Source organism: Cebus imitator, unplaced genomic scaffold, assembly GCF_001604975.1.
Source record: "Cebus imitator isolate Cc_AM_T3 unplaced genomic scaffold, Cebus_imitator-1.0 Scaffold782, whole genome shotgun sequence".
NCBI classification, from domain to species: domain Eukaryota; kingdom Metazoa; phylum Chordata; class Mammalia; order Primates; family Cebidae; genus Cebus; species Cebus imitator.
In genome coordinates this window covers 346,765-367,876 of record NW_016108097.1, presented here as the reverse complement: position 1 = coordinate 367,876, position 21,112 = coordinate 346,765, and the positions used below count along the sequence as shown (strand labels likewise).

The following is a 21,112-nucleotide window of genomic DNA, read 5'->3' as shown; positions in this document are numbered from 1 at the left end:
AAGGAAGGAAGGAAGGAAGGAAGGAAGGAAGGAAGGAAGGAAGGAAGGAAGGAAAACACATATTTAAAAAACTACAAAATATTACTGAGAAAATTAAATTTGACCTATATAAATAGAAACAATTTCATGGGAGTGGAAAAATGCATTATCATTAGAACATCAATCCTCTCCCAATTAATGTACACATTCAACACAAACTCAGTCTAATTCCCAGAAGGACAGCAGGCTTTTAAAAATATTAACAATCTGATTCTAAAACTCATATGGAAATACAAAAGACAGCATAGTCAAAATAACCCTTAAAAAAGAAGAAAACTGAAGGGCTGATGTCAAATTTTAATATAAATTTGCAGTAATCAAAACAGTGTGATACTGTTACAGGGAAAGTATCTCTCAAAGTGTCTGGTATCAAAAGTATTTTTGGTTTTGGAATATTTGCACATATATGAGATATCTCAAGGATGGAACCCAAGTCTAAACCAAAATAACTTACATTGCATACACCTTATATGCAGAGCTTACAGGTAAATTTGTGGAATACTTTTAATAAATTTGCAAATAAAAATTTGTGTACCTGACGTCTAGTGTAAAATTTTCTACTTGTGATATCATGTTGGCACACAAAAAGTTTTGGATTTTGGAGAATTTCTGATTTTGGATTAGGGATGCTAGACCTACATGAAAAAAGCCAGATAGAGGCAGTCCCCAATTTAAGATGATTCTACATAGAATGTTTCAAATGTATGATGGGTTTATTGGGGTATTAAGTGGATTTTCAACTTATGATTGGTTTATCAGCTAAACTCTGGAAGAATATGTAGACCAATGGAACACACACACAGTCCAGAAATACACCCACAAATATACAGCCAACTTATTTTTCACAAAGGCACAATAGCAGTGTCATGGAGAAAGGACAGCCTTTTCAACATATGCTGCTGGAACAATTAGATATCCACATCCATAAAATGAACTTACATCCACACCTCACTCCATATGCAAAAGTGTACACAAAGTGGATTGCAGATCTAAATGAAAAACCTAAAACTATAACAATTCTTCAAGAAAGCAGAGAAGAAAACCTTTGAAGCCTTGTGCTGGACAAAGATTTTTTAGATATGAGACACAAAGCAAAATCCATAATTAAACAAACAGATGTATCAGACTTCATCAAAATGAAAAAACCAATATATTATTAACAAAAAGTCAAGCCACAAACTGGGAAAAATCATTCCAAAGAGCATAATTAATAAAGAAATAATATCCAGAATCTATTTTTAAAAACCTCTTAAAACTCAACAACTAAGAATAAAAACTATCTAATTTTTAAATCTTTATAAGCTATCCAAATTGGAAAAGATGAGTCACTAAAGAAGATATACAGGTGGCAAATAAGCACATGCAAAGATGTTCAGCAGTCTTTGTCCTTAGGATAATGCATATTCACACCATAATGACACACACAACATGTACCCATTAGAATGGCTAAAACTAAAAACTAATTAGCAGTACGAACAGCTTGTAATGATATGGAACAATGAGAATTGCCAAATACTGCTGATAGTAATGGAAAACAGTACAAATACTTAAACATTTAGTAGTTTCTTAATAAGGGAACACAAAGGGACAGGAAGAAACTTTTATGGATGATGGGTTTGTTACTGCTCTTGATTATGGTGATGCTTTCAAGTGTGCATACATATGCCAAAACTTATCAAACTGTACATTTACATACATGCAGTCTATTACATACCAGTTATACCTCACTAAAGCTATCAATTGCAGGAATAAACATCTAAGACAATGGCTAGGACACAGAGAAAAAAAGGTATTACAAGATGCAGGAGAGAGCTAGAGCATTCAAATCTTAACCTTATAGCAATGGGATGTGGTAAGCTGAGTTATGAGCAAGAGACAACATCAGATCTGAATTTTTAAAAATTAATAATTATAGTTTCAGAGTAGACCATGGTCTCCAGAAGTAGGGTAGCAGGGAAAACAGTTCTAAGGTTATTGCAGTATTCCAAGTGGGAGAGAATGGTAACCTGATCTGAAAGGGAGGCATAGGAGAGAAGCAGAGTCAACAAAAAGGCTGAGACTGCCCTTCACACTGAGAAAGGTACAAGAGAGTTGTCATAGCTCTTTGGTAGACAATATACATTATTTCTCAGTCTATTTTAACATTAAACATATTTCTGAGATGATCAACATTATCACACATCAGTGCTCTACGATGCAATGCTAAGCAATGTGTGTGACTATTACTGTAGGATACATACAGGGCCTTCCACTTATGTAATACTCATACCATTAAAATCCATGTCGAGTTCTTCATTGAGCAACATATAAGTCACATAATTAGAGTAAAGCCAATCATAATCCTCTGAGGCTACTTCCGATGGCCAACTTATGTCATCAAGATCATCCACTGAATGTATTGGGCTTTTGACCTGTAAGATAAATAATACTGCTTCAAATGTCCTCAAAATATTTATATAATATACTAGATGTAAAGAAGTGGTATTTATTCATCTTTTTATATGAGCAAAACCACAGGCACTTCTTTTTGTTTTTTTCTCTAAGACAGAGAGTCTCACTCTGTCGCCAAGCTGGAGTCCAATGGTGCAGTCTCAGCTCACTGCAACCTCCGCCTCCTGGATTCAAGTGATTCTCCTGCCTCAGCCTCCTGAGTAGCTGGGATTACAGACATGCACCACGACACCCAGCTAATTCTTGTATTTTTAGTAAAGAAGGGTTTTCACCATGTTGGCCAGGATGCTCTCAATCTCCTGACCTTGTGACCCACCCGCCTCAGACTCCCAAAGTGCTGGCTGACAGGTGTGAGCCACTGCACCCAGCCCAAGGCACTTTTATAACAACAGATTTTTCTTAAAAGGCCATTATCAATGGCCACTGTTCCTTAAGCCCTTTTTCTTCTAACTAAATGTCTTTATAACAAAAGATTCTTACTTTACCTTTTGTAATGTGTTTTTCTGACAATAATATTTTAGATAACTTGCTTTTAACAGTACCTTGTTGTTTTCATTAGATTTCTCTTCAGGCCTGAAAAAAGAAACAATTCCTTTTAGCCAAATAGCAAATACATAAAATAAAAAGAATGTCCAAAACTAGTGTTATTATATAAAATCTCTGCATTTATAAGTTATTCCTTCTATTCATTAAGTTTTCAGGTCATTTTTAAGAGGTAATGTAAATATAATTATTTTCACAAGGAGAAATAAACTACAAACAGAAAGAGTAACATTAAATGAGAAAAAAATATGGTAATAATATCATTACAAAGAATTAAATTTAGATCAAGCTTTCCGACAGTCAAGGCAAAAGAAAAAATATGTTACTTGTATCATGTGATAGAAAGAAATACACCAGGACTTCTCATTGTTGTCCTTTTCAATAAAAACAAGCTTTTACTGGCACTAAATCCTATCTGGAAAACTACTTTTGTTCTTACATGAGAGGAACCCTTTTTTAATGATAATATTTTTTTCAGGACTTACACAGGCACTACGCATCATTCTAAGTACTGTGTATGTGTCAAGCTCATTTTAGTGATCATAACAACTCTGTGAGGTAGGTAATATATTAGGGACTCTATAAAAGGAGAAACTAGGCACAGAAAGACCATATAAATGTCCCCAGCCCATTGAGCTAGTCAGTAGTTGACAGAGCATTGAAATCCAAGAATTCTGCCTCCAAAACATGTGTTTTCCAATATGCTGTGAAAGTAATATTTATTTTCAAGTGTTTTTAAGAGATATGATAGCAGATTGAATCCATATTATCATTCTATTTTTGGCTATAATTATAACTAATAATTTCTGAATCTTGCATTTTGTTAAAAAAAAGACTATACAGAGGCAAATTTGGAAACCTACTAATTTCAGAAAACTAAAAACTTATTTTTTAACAGAAATTCATCAATGACATTCATTCATCACTTCAACTGTTTATTCATGCATTCAACAAATACTCATTGAGCATACAATACATGCTGATGACACTATTGGCACAGGGAAACATGGCTTTGACAGTTTAGAACTTTATAATCCGGAATTAATAACCTGTGATAGTGTCAATAGTTTGCTTTTCTCAAATTCATGAACAAAATCCTTCCCTACTCCCCAGAATCTAAACAGCTATAAAGTTCATACACCTGGCCAGGCATTTGGGTTGCTTCCAAGTCTTTGCTATTGCAAATAGCACTTTAGGAGGCCGAAGCAGGCGGGCTGCCTGAGCTCAGGAGTTCACAACAAGCCTGGGCAACATGGTGAAATCTCCACTCTATTAAACTACAAAAAAGTAGTCAGGTGCCTGCTGGTAGTCTTGGCTACTTGGGAAGCTAAGGTGGGAAAAATTCTTGAACCCAGAAGGCAGAGGTTGCAGTGAGCTGAGATCACACCATTGCACTCCAGCATGAGTGACAGAGTGAGATTTCATCTCAAAAAGAAAAAAAGTTCACACACCTGACATTTTGTAGTAAGTACCTCAGCAAATCATAGCTATTCATGATGCTACTCTCAAAGGTACTGCAATATGTACAATTATGAGGGAACAATTAAATTCTATTCAACATGGCCTAAGTATGTGGATGTGTATTATAATTATTTTAAATATCTGTGTGTGATAGTTTAAGTTTTAGGTCATCATCTGCGTATTCAATTACACCAATATGTTACATTTCTGAAGCAATTCTGAAAAAGCAACTCTAACCATAAAACTATGCATGAATAGAAGTTCTAAGGACAATTAGTTTGCTAAACATCCATAAAAGATAATAAATCAAGCTGTCTAATGCTTAAACATGCAACCAAGCAAACAAAATTACATTTCATAAACATTTTCTTCTTATATAGATCATTCCTAACAGTAAAGAAACATACTCTAAAATTTATGTTTTGAAATACAAAAAGAGAGAAAACTCCCTCAATTCCCACATTCTTCTTCAATTATTGCCATTTTTCTATTGTTTTTCCCAGTAGAGTTTCTCTCAAGAGTTGTCTATGTTCATCCACTACAGAGTTCCATAGGTACCATCTATTGAAACTGCTCCTAGTCAAAGTCATTAATCCTTATTGTCATCAGTCTTTCAACAGCACTGATATAGTTGAGTATTTCTAGCTTTAGGAGACTATATTATTCTATTTCCAGGAAAAGTAATCAGTGTTAACATTCCTTCCTAGAGATTTCTTTTCTTTTCTAACTTCGGGGACACATGTGCAGAACCTGCAGGTTTGTTACATAGGTATACATGTGCCATGGTGGTTTGCTGCACCTATCAACCCGTCATCTAGGTTTAAGTCTTGCAGGCTGAATGCATTAGATATTTGTCCTAATGCTCTCCCTCCCTGTGCCCTCCAACCCCCAACAGGCCCCTGTGTGTGACTGGCATGTGCTGCATCCCACACTGCACAAGGGTTCAAAGACCTAAGAGGGAACAGCAGGAGATAAAGAAAGACGTACAGACAGACATATATAAAGCTGGGCCAGGTGGTCCGAAAAGCTGATGATGTCAGTCTCTTCAGCCCCAACCTGCCTCGGAGTACTTTATATGTTCACAAAGCACATAGCAGAGGGATGGTGCAGTTACTTAGAACAGCCTGTGGTTATAACTCATACTTCAGTTAACATACTTCAGCTAACAACTATTTTGCAGCAAGGTCAGTGAGAGCTAGTTATCTTTTTCTAAGCCTCTCTGCTCTTCTCCGAGACATACAAATTCCCCTACTCTGGTTTCACTTCTCTGGAGTTCACTGAAAGTTTATAGCAGCCTTGCTGCTGATTCCCCCAGAGAGGGTGGGCTACTCTGGCTGTCTACATGTGACGTTCCCCTCCCTGTGTCCACGTGTTCTTATTGTTCAACTCCCACTTATGAGTTAGAACATGCAGTGTTTGGTTTTCTGTTCCTGTGTTAGTTTGCTAAGAATGATGGTTTCCAGCTTCATCCATGTCCCTGCAAAGGACATGAACTCATTCTTTTTTATGGCTGCACAGTATTCCATGGTGTATATGTGTCACATTTTCTTTACCCAGTCTATCATTGATGAGCATTTGGGTTGGTTCCAAGTCTTTGCTATTGTAAATAGTGCTGCAATAAACATAGGTATGCATGTGTCTTTATGGTATAATGATTTATAACCCTTTGGGTATATACCCAGTAATGGGATTGCTGGGTCAAATGGTATTTCTGGTTTTAGATCCTTGAGGAATTACCACACTGTCTTCCACAATAGTTGAACTAATTCACAATCCCAACAACAGTATAAAAGCATTCCTGTTTCTCCACAGTCTTGCCAGCATCTGTTGTTTCCTGACTTTTTAATGATTGCTATTTTAACTAGCCTGAGATGGTATCTCATTGTGGCTTTGATTTGCATTTCTTTAATGATCAGTGATGATGAGGTTTTTTAATACGTTTTTTGGCCATGTAAATGCCTTCTTTTGAGAAGTGTCTGTTCATATCCTTTGCCCACTTTTGACGGGGTATTCCTGGAGATTCTTATAAAGGACTTACATATTTTACCTTCTTTGATCCTCATCTATTTAACTTAAACTGCTGTCATCATTTACTTGTAGCAGAGCATGAGTTAGTAAATTGACCTTCTCAAACATGGGTGTAACCACAGATTATTTTGAGTTCCTTTTTTTTATTTGGATGTTTCTTTACTTTCTTCATATGCAAGGCAAAGCCACTACTTTAAAAACTATAAAAAGCCAATGTTTTATAATACTCTAATGACAATGAACAAAAAAAACCACAATTTTTGTAAACCTCCAACTCTTTTCCATCTCAATTCACTGATTAATTTTAAAAATGTTTATGAAGTACAAATAACATAAAAAGAAATATGCATTCCCTGACTCAAAAAAAGGTAATACGCAATAATGATACAATGTGTTATATAAGACTTCATACATAAAAAGTTGTATTTTAGCATGCAGGCTAACGCCTTCCTTTAAAAGAAGCAAAATATAAGAGAAGCCCACTAATAAAAACAGTGAGAGAAAACCATTCCAGTTAGAGAACAGGATGTGAGCACAGAAATTAAGCACATGAAGTCTAGAAGTGTATTAGGAACTTGAAAAAAAAAGTATAAAATACTTGAAAGATAAGAATAGAAGGTGAATGCTACATGACACTTGAATGCTACATTAAAAAGCTGGAGTCCACCAAATACAAGCAATGACTGTTAAACATGAAAGTCATAATTAGATTTGGGCTATATTTCTGTTTCTATTACTCAATATAATAAAGTTTACCTCTAAATGAAGTTTTGAAAATAGCTGTGGCACACATAACATGAAAGATGAAATCAGGAAAATGTCTTGAGGGAGTATGTATTAGTCCATTTTCACACTGCTATTAAGAAATACTGAAGAGTGGGTAATTCATAAAGGCTAAGCTACACTTTGGCCCCTTTTAGCCACAGCTGGACCTGCAGCAGCCTAACACAGGGCACCAAGTCCCGAGGCTGCACATAGTAGCAAGGGCCTTGGTCCAGCCCATGAAACCATTCTTTCCTTTCAGGCCTCCAGGCCTGTGATGGGAGTGGCTGCCAAAAACTCTATGACATGCCCTGGAGACACTTTTCTCATTGTCATGGTGATTAACATTCCACTACTCATTACTTATGCAAATTTCTACAGCCAGCCTGCATTCCTTCCCAGAAAATGAACTATTTTTCTGTTCCACCCCAAAGTCAGGCTATAAATTTTCCAAATGTATGCTCTGCTTTCTTTTTAAACATAAGTTCCAACTTAAAACCATCTCTTTGTGAATTCATAAAACTGAATGCTTTCAGAATCAACCAGTTCATCTCTTGGAATGCTTTGCTGCTTAGGAATTTCCACCAAATACCCTGAATCATCTCTGTCAAGTTCAAAATTTCACAGATTTCTAGGGCAGGGGAAAATGCTGGGAGTTTCTTTGCTAAAACATGCAAGATTCACCTTTGTTCCAGTTCCCAAAAAGTTCCTAATCGCCATCTAAGACCACCTCAGCCTGGACTTCATTGTCCATGTCACTATCAGTATTTTGGTAAAAAACCATTCAACAAGTCTGCAGGAAGTTCCAAACTTTCCCACATCTTCCTGTCTTCCTTTGAGTCCTCCAAACTGTTACAACCTCTGTCTGTTACTTGGTTCCAAAGTTGCTTCCACATTTTTCAGGTTATCTTTATAGCAGTATCCCACTATCCCTGGTACCAATTCTCTGTATTAGTCCATTTTCACACTGCTATAAAGACATACCTGAGACTGGGTAATTCACATAGGAAAGAGTCTTAATTGATTCACAGTTACACCTGGCTAGGGAGGCCTCAGGAAACATAATCATGATGGAAGGGGAAGGGGAAGCAGACACCTTCTTCAAAAGGTGGCAGGAGAGAGAGAGACGTGAAGGGGAAAGAGCCCCTTATGAAACTATCAGCTCTTGTGAAAACTCACTATCATGAGAACAGCATGGGGGAAGCTGACACCATGACCCAATCGCCTTCCACCAGGTCTTTCTCTCAACACCTGGGAATTAAATTTTACATGAGATTTGGGTGGGGATACAAAGCCAAACTATATCAGGGAGTATCCTTACTTTTAAAATATCTGAATGTCATTATTTATATTTTAAAAATAGGAATTTTTTGATTACTTATGATTTTGTTGGAAAATAAAATGATCTGGGAAATTTTTTCAGTTTTAGCCTAGTACTTAGTCAAAATATAAAAAGCTGCATTTGGTCAGGAGCGGTGGCTCACGCCTGTAATCCTAGCACTTTGGAAGGCCAGCGCAGGTGGATCACAAGGTCAGGAGTTCAAGACCAGCCTGACCAATATGGTGAAACCCCATATCTACTAAATATACAAAAATTAGCTGGGCATGGTGGCACGTACCTGTAGTCCCAGCTACTCAGAGGCTGAGGCAAGAGAACTGCTTGAACCTGGGAGCCAGAGGTTGCAGGGAGCAAAGATCACACCACTGCACTACAGCCTGGGCAACAGAGCAAAACTCTCTCTCAAATAAAAACAAAAAAGCTAGATTTGCCAGTAGAAAATTGTAATTACTTTTTAATGAGGTAAAAGTGCATAAGAATGTTATTACTATGGTACAGAGAAGAAAGTGAACAAGAAAAGGAATTTAAAAAGAGAGAATATGACTACCATATACATACATGAACTGACAAAGAGACTAAAATCTCCCACTGGATATTATGTTAGAACTTGAGCAAAAGCTTCTAAATATACCAAAAACAGAAACAAAACAATTATTTTTAAGAAATAAATTATACAGAGAACTCCTCTGGTTAAGATAAGACTATATATATACATATACACACACACACACACACACACACACACACATATATATATATATATATATATATATAGAGAGAGAGAGAGAGAGAGAGAGAGATCTTCCTGAGACCAATTATCAACCAATTCATCCTGATAAAAAAAAAAAAAAGTCTACAATTCTGGGATATAAAATAGTTTCATTTTGAACATAGTTAATGGAAAGCAACTTTCAAATAGAAAATTTCCGGTTACAGTTGACTCAAACTTTGGAAAGAACTGACCTGTAGCCATGATAACAAGAAGACACCCAGGGACAGTTCTAAATCTAGTCAACTGATCAATGACCACTGGCCTTGCTCACCAACCGATATCAATGTAAGCAGCTTCCTTCTGAAAGACAGTTAAGTAGCAGTTGCTGCTCCATCAGAATAGACAGTGCCTGACCAGTATATGTCTTCCTATAGGAAGCAAAAAATTCCAACTCTGTTCTTTTTATTTCAAATACTGAAGGTTCATAATCCCTTGGAAAGAATTTGTAAGTCCATTAAATTTACCACAGTAATATTTTTTTGATAAAATATCAGTCAGGTTTGCAATTCTTCTGAATCATTTTACCATAATTACAATGATCATAATCTAAAAGTATAGTGAATAACCACAAAATTGGGCTTTTCTCCCTAAATAAAAAAAATTAATATGAAGAACGTAGCTTATGAAGAAAGAGCTAAAAGAATTTAAAAATGCACATAATTACCAGGCAAAATTGTTGCAATGAACTATGTCAAACATTTTTTAAGTAATAATCAATCAGTCAATCAATATACCCAGGATAAACTCCGTTCACTCATTTAATAAGTATTTATTAGGTAGCTACATCTGATATGCTAGGCCTTTTTCTCTTTTCCTGAGACAGAGTCTCACTCTGCTGCCCAGGCTGGAGTGCAGTGGTATGATCTCGGCTCACTGCAACCTCCGCCACCCGGGTTCAAGTGATTCTCCTGCCTCAGCCTCCTGAGTAGCTGAGACTACAAGTGCTTGCCACCATGCCCAGCTAATTTTTTGTATTTTTAGTAGAGAGGGTTTCACCGTGTTAGCCAGGATGGTCTCGACCTCCTGACCTCATGATCCACCTGACTCGTCCTCCTAAAGTGCTGGGATTACAGGCGTTAGCCACCACATCTGGCCACTAGACCTTTTTCTAGGCAGTGAAGATATGGTAGTGAACAATAAAGATCCTATTCATGAGAATGAGATAAACACACAATAACAATAGACAGATAAGGCAAAATATGCAGTACGTTAGAGGAGAAAAACTAAAGCAGAAAAATAAAATGTTTATATGTTTGAGGGGAAGAGTGGTGGGAAAGTTGGGATGGCCAGAAAAGTCCCTGCTGAGAAAGGGGATTTTAAGTAAAGGACTGAAAGAATGGGAAGAGTAAGCTAGGAGGATAGCTGAAGAAAAAGCCTTCCAGACACAGGTAACAGCCAAATACAGAGGCGTGCCTGGAGTCTTTAAGCAATAGGGATGGATAAGAAATAGCAAGAAGTTCAGTGTGGCTGAAGCAGAGCAAAGCAAGTAAGAAACAGAAGTTTAAGCAAGAGAGATAATGCGCCAGATGCTGTACCACCTTTTAGTTATTAGGAGGAGTTTTGACACATACTCCGAGTGAAATGGGAGATAATCAGAAGGGTTGGGGCAGAGGAATGACACAATTTGACTTATGTATTAAATACATCCACTGAGTTAAGGATTTAAAGGAATTTTTTTTAAACCAGGACAATCAATTACCAGTCTATAGTACTAATCTAGACTAGACAATGGTGGCTCAGATGTACAAGATATAACTGGCTTCTGGATATAATCTTCAGGGAGACCTGACAAGATTTACTGAAAGATTAGGTGTCAGGTGTCAGAGACAGAGAAAGATGAGTCAAAAATGACACCGAGGTTTTTGGCAGAGCAACTGGAAGAGTTGCCATTAACCAAAGAAGGAAAGACTACATGAGGTGTAGATTTGAGGAAGGACATCAGTAACCCAATTTTGGATCTGACAAGTGTGTGATACCCAATAACTAACTAAAGAGAGATGTCAAGTAAGCAGACTGACATAGAGCTCTGGAATGAAGGAGAGAGATCTGAGCTGAAGACATACATTTGGAAATCACTAGCACATACACAGCAGGAAAAGTCACGGGGGGCTGTGGGTGGTGGCCCACACCTGTAATCCCAACACTGGGAGGCCGAGGCAGGTAGATTACCAGAAATCAGAAGATTGAGACCAGGCTGGCCAACATGTGGAAACCCTGTCTCTACTAAAAATACAAAAATTAGCCAGGTATGGTGGCACACATCAATAATTCCAGCTACTCAGGAGGCTGAAGCAGGAGAACTGCTTGAATCCAGGAAGCAAAGGTTGCAGTGAGCTGAGATCACACCACTGGACTCCAGCCTGGATGACAGAATGAGACTCCGTCTCAAAGGAAAAAAAGAAAAGAAAAACGAAAAAGTCATGAGAAAGAAGATTGAGGACTGAGCCCTGGGAAACAACAACATGCAAAAGGTGAAAGATGAGGAGGAGCAAGCAAAACAGACCATGATGAATGGACCAGAAAGGCAGAAGGAAACGCCTGAGGGAGTGAGGTCCTGAAGGCCAAGTGAAGCTGCTGTTACGGAGGAGATGTCCTCCAATGGGTCAAATATTGCTGACAGATTAAATGAGGTGTGAGAAAAAAATTCCTAGATTTATTACAGAAAAAAAAACAGTGATAACCCTGAGAAAAACAATTTTGGAGCAGTGCTGAAACTGAAGACTTCTGGCGAGAAACCAAGAGTGAATGGAAAGAAAACTTGAGTTTGTGAGTTTAGATAGTTCTTTTAAGAATATCATACTTAGGAGTCATGACTATGAATGATGTAATTTTCTTCCACAGCCATGGAATAGTGATAGATAAGAAACAGCAGTTTTCAAATTTTACATAAATGGTGCAGTTTTCAAATTTTATATAACAATTATATATTTTAAAGGTTTTAAAAATTATACAGTATGGCATTTTAAAATGCCAGATCAAGGTATTAAATTCTTAAAATTATAGAACTAAACGATCCCTTGAACATTTCTAGATTACATAGTTGATTATCATTTTGTTCAGGCTTATAGAGACTAAGGAATACTAAAAGTTACAAGGGGATTATTTCTTGCTTGATAAAAATCAGCCAATTCTAAGACAGTTGATACTCATCAAATATAGAAAGTAACTGATCACAGTAAAATACTGAGTTCTGTTAACAGGAATAAAATAGAAAACATGCAGAAAATAATCTTATTTTATAAGTGAAATTTTAAAAATTATATGAATTATAATTATATGAATTATATAAATGAAAAAATTATATGAAGTCACTGTTGAAAAATATGCAACAATCCTGCATGATTTGCACATGTACCCCAGAACTTTAAGTACAATTTAAAAAAATCAATAAAAGTTAAAAAATATATATGGTGAGTAGAATACTGAAATATATTCTTTTTTCAAAAGAAGAATAATGTCACACATGCAGAGCACTTTTACAAATAAGATTCACTGAATTAACAGCACCTTCCTTTTAGCACAGGGGTCAGCAAATTAGCACTTGTGAGCCAAATCCAGCCCACTGCCTGTTTTTGCAAGTAAAGTATCTTGAAACACAGTCATGCTTATTCACTTTATAATCCATAGAGTCAATTAGCTGGGTGTGATGTTGCACACCTGTGGTCCCAGCTAGTAGAGAGGCTGAGGTGGGAGGATCGCTAGAGCTGGGGACGTCAAGGCTGCAGTGAGGCACAATCATGCAACTGCATTCCAGCCTGGGTAAGAGTGAGACCCTGTCTCAAGAAAATAAACACATACAGTTCACAAAGCCTAAAATGTTTACTAACTGGCTATTTGCAGAAAGAGCTGGCCAACTCCTGGTTTAGTAGATCAAAGATCCTTTTACATATTTTCACAAGTTTTATCCAATATATTGAAATGTTTATATGAAGTATAGATCCCCATGTGCAATCCCTTGGCAATATTCAAAGTGAGGGTCCACTATTTCAGCACTCAGGCACTGACAGCAAAAATTTAATAACTAGCAATCTTGTGGCTAACAAGGTACCATGTCAATGTAGCATGTAGCTTCCACTTGCAACACAGCAGATATTACAAGAATTCTAACAAAATTGTCTTAAGATGTGTCATCAAACTAAATGCTTTAAATACATGTTAATTGTGAAATCACCCGTACACTCTAGATCTAACCACAGTTTTAAAAAATGGTTGCAGACCATATTCTTTTCTCAGTATGAAAACTGAGGTATTTCCTATTGTTAAGGATTTAAACTAGCCCCAACTTTTTGATATAGTAATACTACAATAAATGTCCTTATACATATGTAACATACCTGTACAAATATCCTTAACATACATATATATCCTTACTATATGTGTTTGTGTAAATATGCTACTAAATCAACACTCAAAATGTATTTACCAACAGTGTAAGAAAATGTCTTTTCAATGAGACACCTCTTTTTCAATGAGACCATTTCCTTTGCAGCAACACAGATGGAGCTGGAGTCCATTATCCTAAGCAAACTAAGGCAGGAACACAAAATCAAATGCCACACATTCTTACTCACTAGTGGGAGCTAAACAATGAGAACTCATGGACACAAAGAGAACAACAGACACTGGGGCCTACTTGAGAGTGGAGGGTGGCAGGAGGGAGAGAACCAAAAAACTACCTGTTAAGTATTTTGCTTATTATGTGGCTGATGAAATAATCTGTAGCCCAAATCTCCATAATACATATTACCTATATAACAAACGTGCACATGTACCCATGAAGCTAAAATAAAAGTTCACTAAAAGGAAAAGAAATTGTCAATACTGGTTATTTTTCAAATAAATTAATGAGTGGAAAAAACGATAACTCATTGTTTGCTGACTTTCATTCTTCTGATAACCAGACAAATCTTAATATCCTAGTAAAAGTATAAAATTTGTTCATCATGAATATTATCCCAAATTAGGATTTGTTTGATAGCACATAGTTATCTCTTGTTAAATGTTGCCATAGGCTTACTTGTGATACTCTTCATTCTCTGTGCTAGAAAATTGCTGATTTTCAGGTTTGCTGCTCCTTCTTCGTTGAATTAAGCCATAACCACCATTGCCAGGAGCAACACCATTAGTCAGGTTTTCGGATAATCCCACATTATTACTTCCATGCTTCTGCATTTCTTCTTCAGCCTTGAGTGGAAGCTTGATATTAAAAATGGTTGTTGTTTTACTGAATAAAAAGAACCTTTTTATTTTAATTATTTTATCACTTGACCTCAGTTTGTCATTATTTTAGTCATTAAAAATATTTCACACTTAAATTTGATCATATATACGGAACTGTTACCATATAATTTTAAGATGTAATTATTATATCATTAGTATATCATTGAAATTTTTGTAAAGTTTGCTTTATTTCTATTTGAATGAATAAAACAATTTTCTAAAATTTCAAAAAGGGTCCTCCTTCATTTTGTGCTTTTATTCCCAACCACTCTTCAGAATCTAATATAAACATTTACCCCATTTGACTTGTGGAAACACACAAATAAAAAGACAAAGATACAAAATGTGTCTTCTTCTGTCTTTACCATCTGGATTTTCCATTAAACAGTCAGATTTAGAGGATGAGAAATTGACCTCAGGGTCAGGAATAGAAAAGATTTCCCTTTTCTGCACTAAGATATACTTCTCCCCGACTGCCTTTGATCATTTTTTTTTCATTTGATTCCTGGGATATCAAAAACATGAAGGTCCTCACTGAAACATGGGAACCAAAGTTTGCCACAACACAAGGATCAGAGTGAAACTGCTGAGGTGTTATCGAGGAATTCCAGAAAATGAAATGCTCCCCAAATTTCCCATTCAATAGCCATAAAATTTTCTAGCTGGAGGATATACGGAATAAGAAATTATCTTTTTTAGCCACATTATCTATTGATAATCAGACTAAAACCAAGAAAGATAAAATGATTGAGCCGAAGCTCCTCAAGTGGCATTACCTAGCATTTTACAGCACCATTCAGGATTATTCCATAATGACGAAGAAGATCTCTAGGGTTTGTCTCTCTTTAAAACTCAGTGTACAGAACTCAGCTTTTTGAGTTAAATACTAAATTTTTCACTGATGATTTATGCTGCTACATGATAGAATCATATATGCCTAAACTTACTACACTTTGTTCAACAACATAACGTAAAAATCTAATTCAACAGAAACATTTAAATATAAAGTTATACCTCTCTATCACAATCCTTATTTATGTCTGGTTCTTGAGACATTTTCTGCAGATGCAAAAATAGAAGATTAATTTGCTTGTTGTATTTCTCAGATGTGTGCTCTTTGGGAGTGCATGTTTTTAAAATAAATAATTTTATTCTTAAGTAATCAAGTATGGACAATGAAAAATTAGAAAATAATTAAAATTTACCTATTAGAATAATTAAATAAAAATTAAATAATTAAAATTAAGAATTAACTTTTTAATGTACATTTAGCTACTGCCACATCACTGGCTTCTGACTAACTCATGAAAAATAACACACCTTAGCCAAAGGGAGAAGAAAAACATGAACCAGCAAACTTAACTTTGCCACCATTTGTTTGATTAAACTTAATTATTTACATGTTAAATCTACCAAAAATGAATTAGCAAATGATTTATAGTGTTGCAAAGGCTTCCTCACTTGAAAAGATTTTACTTCACCATACCCTAACTAGTGAGCCCCTACTGTGCATTTAAGTGCTTTTTTAAAAGATTATAAACTGGAGGGTAGGCAGGCTTTAAATTATTAGGAGCTGAAATTAACAGCAAACAGAAAGAAATGCAAATATTTAAATTTGAATTAAAATTATACACTGTAATATGATAGTGTTATGTATCTAGACTGCCTGCTTAAATCCAGTTCTAATATATTCTGACAGGTACTAATGAGAGTGGATAAAAATGTTTAATTAATATGTACTGATTTTCTGAAACTTAAGTTAGAATATTATTCTGTTTGTACATTAACACAAAAGGTCCCATTCTGCAAGATATAATCCATGTTAACAGGCAGTTGGGTTGCTTTTATGACCTGGTTCTCTCTTTGAACAGAAACCCTGAGGTCAATGAGAGGCAGAATGCATCTTTTACCTTGGCATCAGTGACTGGCAATATAAAACTGCAGATTTTCAATCACTGGCCATGATTACTCCTTTACCATGAATCCAGCTCAGGGACCATCACCGTTACACTGTTCATAATTTCAATTGCTTAATAATATTATCCAATGATTGATGTTACTTTCTTTATCATGTTAGAGTGTTGTAAAAATAAAATAACAAAGTTCTGGACTTTTTTTGTCTCTATTCCAAAGAGAAAGATTAGCTATAAACTAATCAAGAAGGCAAATATGAATTTATTTATTTATTTATTTATTTATTTATTTTTTGAGATGAAGTTTCACTCTTGTTGCCTGGGCTGGAGTGCAACCGTGCAATCTTGGCTCACCGCAACCTCCACCTCCCAGGCTCAAGTCATTCTCCTGCCTCAGCCTCCCGAGTAGCTGGGATTACAGGCGCCCACCACCACGCCTGGCTCATTTTTGTAGTTTTAGTAAAGACGGGGTTTCACCATGTTGGTCAGGCTGGTCTCAAACTCCTGACCTCGTGATCCGCCCACCTCAGCCTCCCAAAGTGCTGGGATTACAGACATGAGCCACCGCACCCAGCCCAAGAACATTTTAAATAAGAATATTCTAAATTTAATAGTGGGTTATAATGTTTAAGTTAAATATTAAATATTAGAATATGTTGATTCTTCTGTTAATAAGGTTGCTGAATTTATTAAAATAAATTTTAACAATATACTAAAATATTCTTTAAAAAAAACAATCTATTGATTCTCAAAGCCTAGTCTGAAAGGTAATTTCATTTGGACTATCTAATATTATTAAAGCAAAGAAAACAATATTAAACCCAAAATTTAAATTGAAAATTTGACATGCCTCTGGCTGGCTATTTTCACTTCCTTTAAGCCTTTGAGGCTCTTCCTCTGATGTCATCTTTAAGTCTTGTTCTGAAGAGAAATCCATATATTCAGTTAAAATGAACTGCTTAGAACAATTAAAAATTACTGCCTTTATAAAAACAGATTTAAGACATTTCATTTTGTTTCATAAATTGAGCATTTAAATGAAATTTAATCTTTCATGAAGTAGTTACTTAAGAAATAATTCTCCAAAACTTCAACAAACCACTTGGAGAGATATCGGATGTCACTAGATTCAAGACATTCAAATATGTCAAACATTCACTCACAAATTCATCCACCCAACATAAATGAACAAAACCAAGAGAAACACAACTTTAAAATACAGAACACAAAAGGTAACAGAGTATATTGTTCTCCACTTCCTAATAGTACCTTATAATTGCTTTCCAAAATCACTGACACATTTATTAGTGTGGAATGTCTTCCTAATACCTAAAATGTTTCCCTCCACTATTCTGACAAGTTTTTTTCATCTTTTAAAACAATGCTATGTGAAGTCTTCCTCGATTCTGCATGTCTTTCCCCTGATAAACAGGTACCTCCTTCCTTGAGGCTGCCTTAGTACTTTACTGATTTTTCTACTGCATCTTTACCACCTGAACTGTACATTATTGTTCCATGTCTGTCCCCTCTCCTCCAAGACTGAAGGGGACAGTCTTGCATGTCATCTTTGTATAAACAGTCTTTATTTTACTCAGCAATTTTTTATTGAGTCCTGCTATACATACATACTAGGTGTTAGGGTTGAAAAAGAATGAAAATAAAGCATGTCAGGGATGGCTTTTATAGAAATCATGCACAAGTGGAGAATTAAATATTGAGGCTCGCCAGAGTAAAAGAGGTAGAGGGCAGGAAAGGATGACAGCATGCCAGGAGGCAGCAAGATAGGGAGTAAGGCCTGAAAGAGTCAATGTATTTGCCTAGAATAGAAAGATGAGTGAGTAGGGTATTACCAGCCATTCAGTAATGCCAGAGAAAGGGCACACAGGGAAAACAGCTAAATATGGAGAGTAGGGCAGAAGTCAGATTATGAAAGCCTTATTGTAATTTTAAGATGCTTGGACTTTAATGTTTAAGAGTGGCCCCTGGTCCTATCTGCATTAGATATTGATCACTTTAAATGCAAAAAACCAATATTCCTAGTGAACCATTATTCATTAACACAAAGTAATGGATAGCTCATGTGGACATGGCTGAGATGACACTATGCAGAAAATTCTCAATAATTCTTATAAACACTTGGAAAGTCAATTCTATAATAAAGTCAGAGAAATTATAAGAAATCACTTAATATTTGGTTTGGAAAGGTGCTTTTTAAAGCTATAGTGTATATGTATATATATGTGTGTGTGTATATATATATATATGTTTTATATATATACATATAAAAAAAAAACTAATAGTTGTGAATTCAGAGCAGTGAAAATAAAGCAAAGAAACCACACTGTGTTTGAGTTCACAATCTTTAAATTCCTATCTAGTTTTCCCATCCAGTTCCTAATTTCTAAATATAATCTTGGTACTCACTCTCAAGTTTATGTTAAATACTAGCCTATACAAATATCATTCAGGACATAGGCATAGGCAAGGACTTCATGACTAAAACACCAAAAGAAAAGCAGCCCTGGTGATGTTGTGTTGTGAGAACAAAATGTTTGGAGTTGCTGCAAATTAGCCAACCATGAAAGGAGATACGAACAAGACACTGCCAACAGCACAAATGAAAGAGGGACAAAAGGGATCCTAAAATATCACTGAACAACAAGAACAACTCTGGTTCCTACTGTTTTAGCCACTGCTCATTAGTCTTTGCAGCCCAAAGCATTCTACCTGGTAAATTTCCCATGGCCCACAGGGTAAGAGCTACTTATTTCTTTAGTATTAAAAAGTCGATCATAAACTTGCCTTAGCTAAGTATTCACCTCATTCCCAACCTCTCATATCTCACACTTTTCGAACTAGCAAAGTGAACTACTCAAAAACCCTGCAAAGTTCACTCAAGCATCTTGTCTTTTGCATTTGCTGCTCTTCCTCCCAAATGGGCAGTCTCATTAGATGTTTCTTCTGCCAAACCCACAATCTTGTTACATGTTCCTTCTGCCAAACATCATTCTTCTGCTTCTTTAACCTAGAAAAATTCTACTCACTCTGTATCCTTACCTTAAATCCTACCTACTATTTTTTAAAGCTTTCATTTCTCATCACATATGTCTGGCACATAATAAATATAATGTATAATAAATCATAATTATAAGCTTCCAGTGGGCTTCTAACACACAGTAAGCACTGAATAGAGTAGCAAAATAATAAAAATGACAATGATAATAACAAGCTCCTGTCTGTATTTTTAATTGTTTGCGTTCTGCAGGTTTACAAAAATGCTTAGTATCTAAAAAACATTTTATAGTTATTTGTCAAGTGGACAAGTAAAAACATAAATAAAAATGTTTGCTTTGTAAATTATGTTGAAAAAGCACAAAAATAAAGTAGAGACGGCTCTATTCTATTATGAACTCCCTAAAGATCAAAACTACCTCTGCTCCATCTTGGTCTCCTACAACCTATAAAACCTAACTTACAGAAGCTCTTTGATAAACATATGGCTAAATTAAAGGTGTCCTCATACAGTTTGAATTATACAATGTATTAGGTGTCCACATCCAGATAGCATACTAGCATTTTTGTTATTGTGAAGCATTTTTGTACTTTTATTATCATCTGCTGAGCCTAGAGTTGAGCAATTTGTGTATTTACCATGAAAATCTTTTGATAAATGGTGGCAGAGCACCTTGTTTTAACAAAATTACTGTTATCATGACAACCATCATGTAGAAGAACACATCTTGTCCCAACAAAGTAAATATATCTCTTTCAATTTCAAATCAGGAAGAATGAGGTCAGTAATAGTCAGACCTTGTTGGTAACAAGCATATGTAACATGACCTGGGCTCCATTGTTCTTTTGTGATCAAAACTTCCTTCCTTTTACTTTTTTGTCTATGGTAGGACCACCCAGAGCAGGCATCCACAACTCCCAGGCCACACACTGGGTACAAATCCATGGCCATTTTGGAACCACGCCACACAGGAGTAGGTGAGCAGCAGGTAAGCCAGGGAGGCTTCATCTGTGTTTACAGCCATGCCCCAGGGCTCATCTTACCACCTGAGCTCCACCTCCTGCCAGATCAGTGCCAGCATTACTCATTGGAGCATGAACCCTGTTGTGAACTGACCATATGAGGGAATCTACGTTATGTGCTTCTTACGAGAATCTAATGCCTAATGATCTGTCACTGTCTCCCTTTGCCCCCAGATGGGAACATCTAGTTGCAGGAAAACAAGCTCAGAGCTTCATGATTCTACATTATGGTAATGATACATAATGTATCATTATTTCATTACAGATTACAATGTAATAAAAATATAAAGTAGCACAACAAACATAATGTGCTTGAATAATTCTGAAACCATCTGCATTTTTTCCTAGTCCATGAAAAAATTGTCTTCCACAAAACCGATCTCCCATGCCAAAAAAGGTTGGGGACAACTGACTTAAAGTAATTCACTACCCTACAAGCCAGAAGAGAATGGGGGCCAATATTCAACATCCTTAAAGAAAAGAACTTTCAACCCAGAATCTCCTATCCAGCCAAACTAAGCTTCATAAGTGAAGGAAAAATAAAATCCT

At 35.9% G+C, this 21,112-nt stretch overlaps 1 protein-coding gene across 1 annotated transcript in view; it reads right to left on the bottom strand.

Annotated features, from left to right (window-relative positions):
* The window catches only part of LOC108297234 (POTE ankyrin domain family member A-like), a 65,148-nt gene that overhangs the window by 31,070 nt on the left and 12,966 nt on the right, over window positions 1–21,112 (bottom strand). Inside the window, exons 7-11 of the mRNA XM_037735350.1 lie at window positions 17,379–17,449; window positions 15,630–15,674; window positions 14,413–14,579; window positions 3,033–3,063; window positions 2,309–2,450 (exon numbers count right to left, since the gene is read on the bottom strand). Coding sequence (XP_037591278.1) covers window positions 2,309–2,450; window positions 3,033–3,063; window positions 14,413–14,579; window positions 15,630–15,674; window positions 17,379–17,449 — 456 coding nt within the window. The remainder of the gene's footprint in view (window positions 1–2,308; window positions 2,451–3,032; window positions 3,064–14,412; window positions 14,580–15,629; window positions 15,675–17,378; window positions 17,450–21,112) is intronic.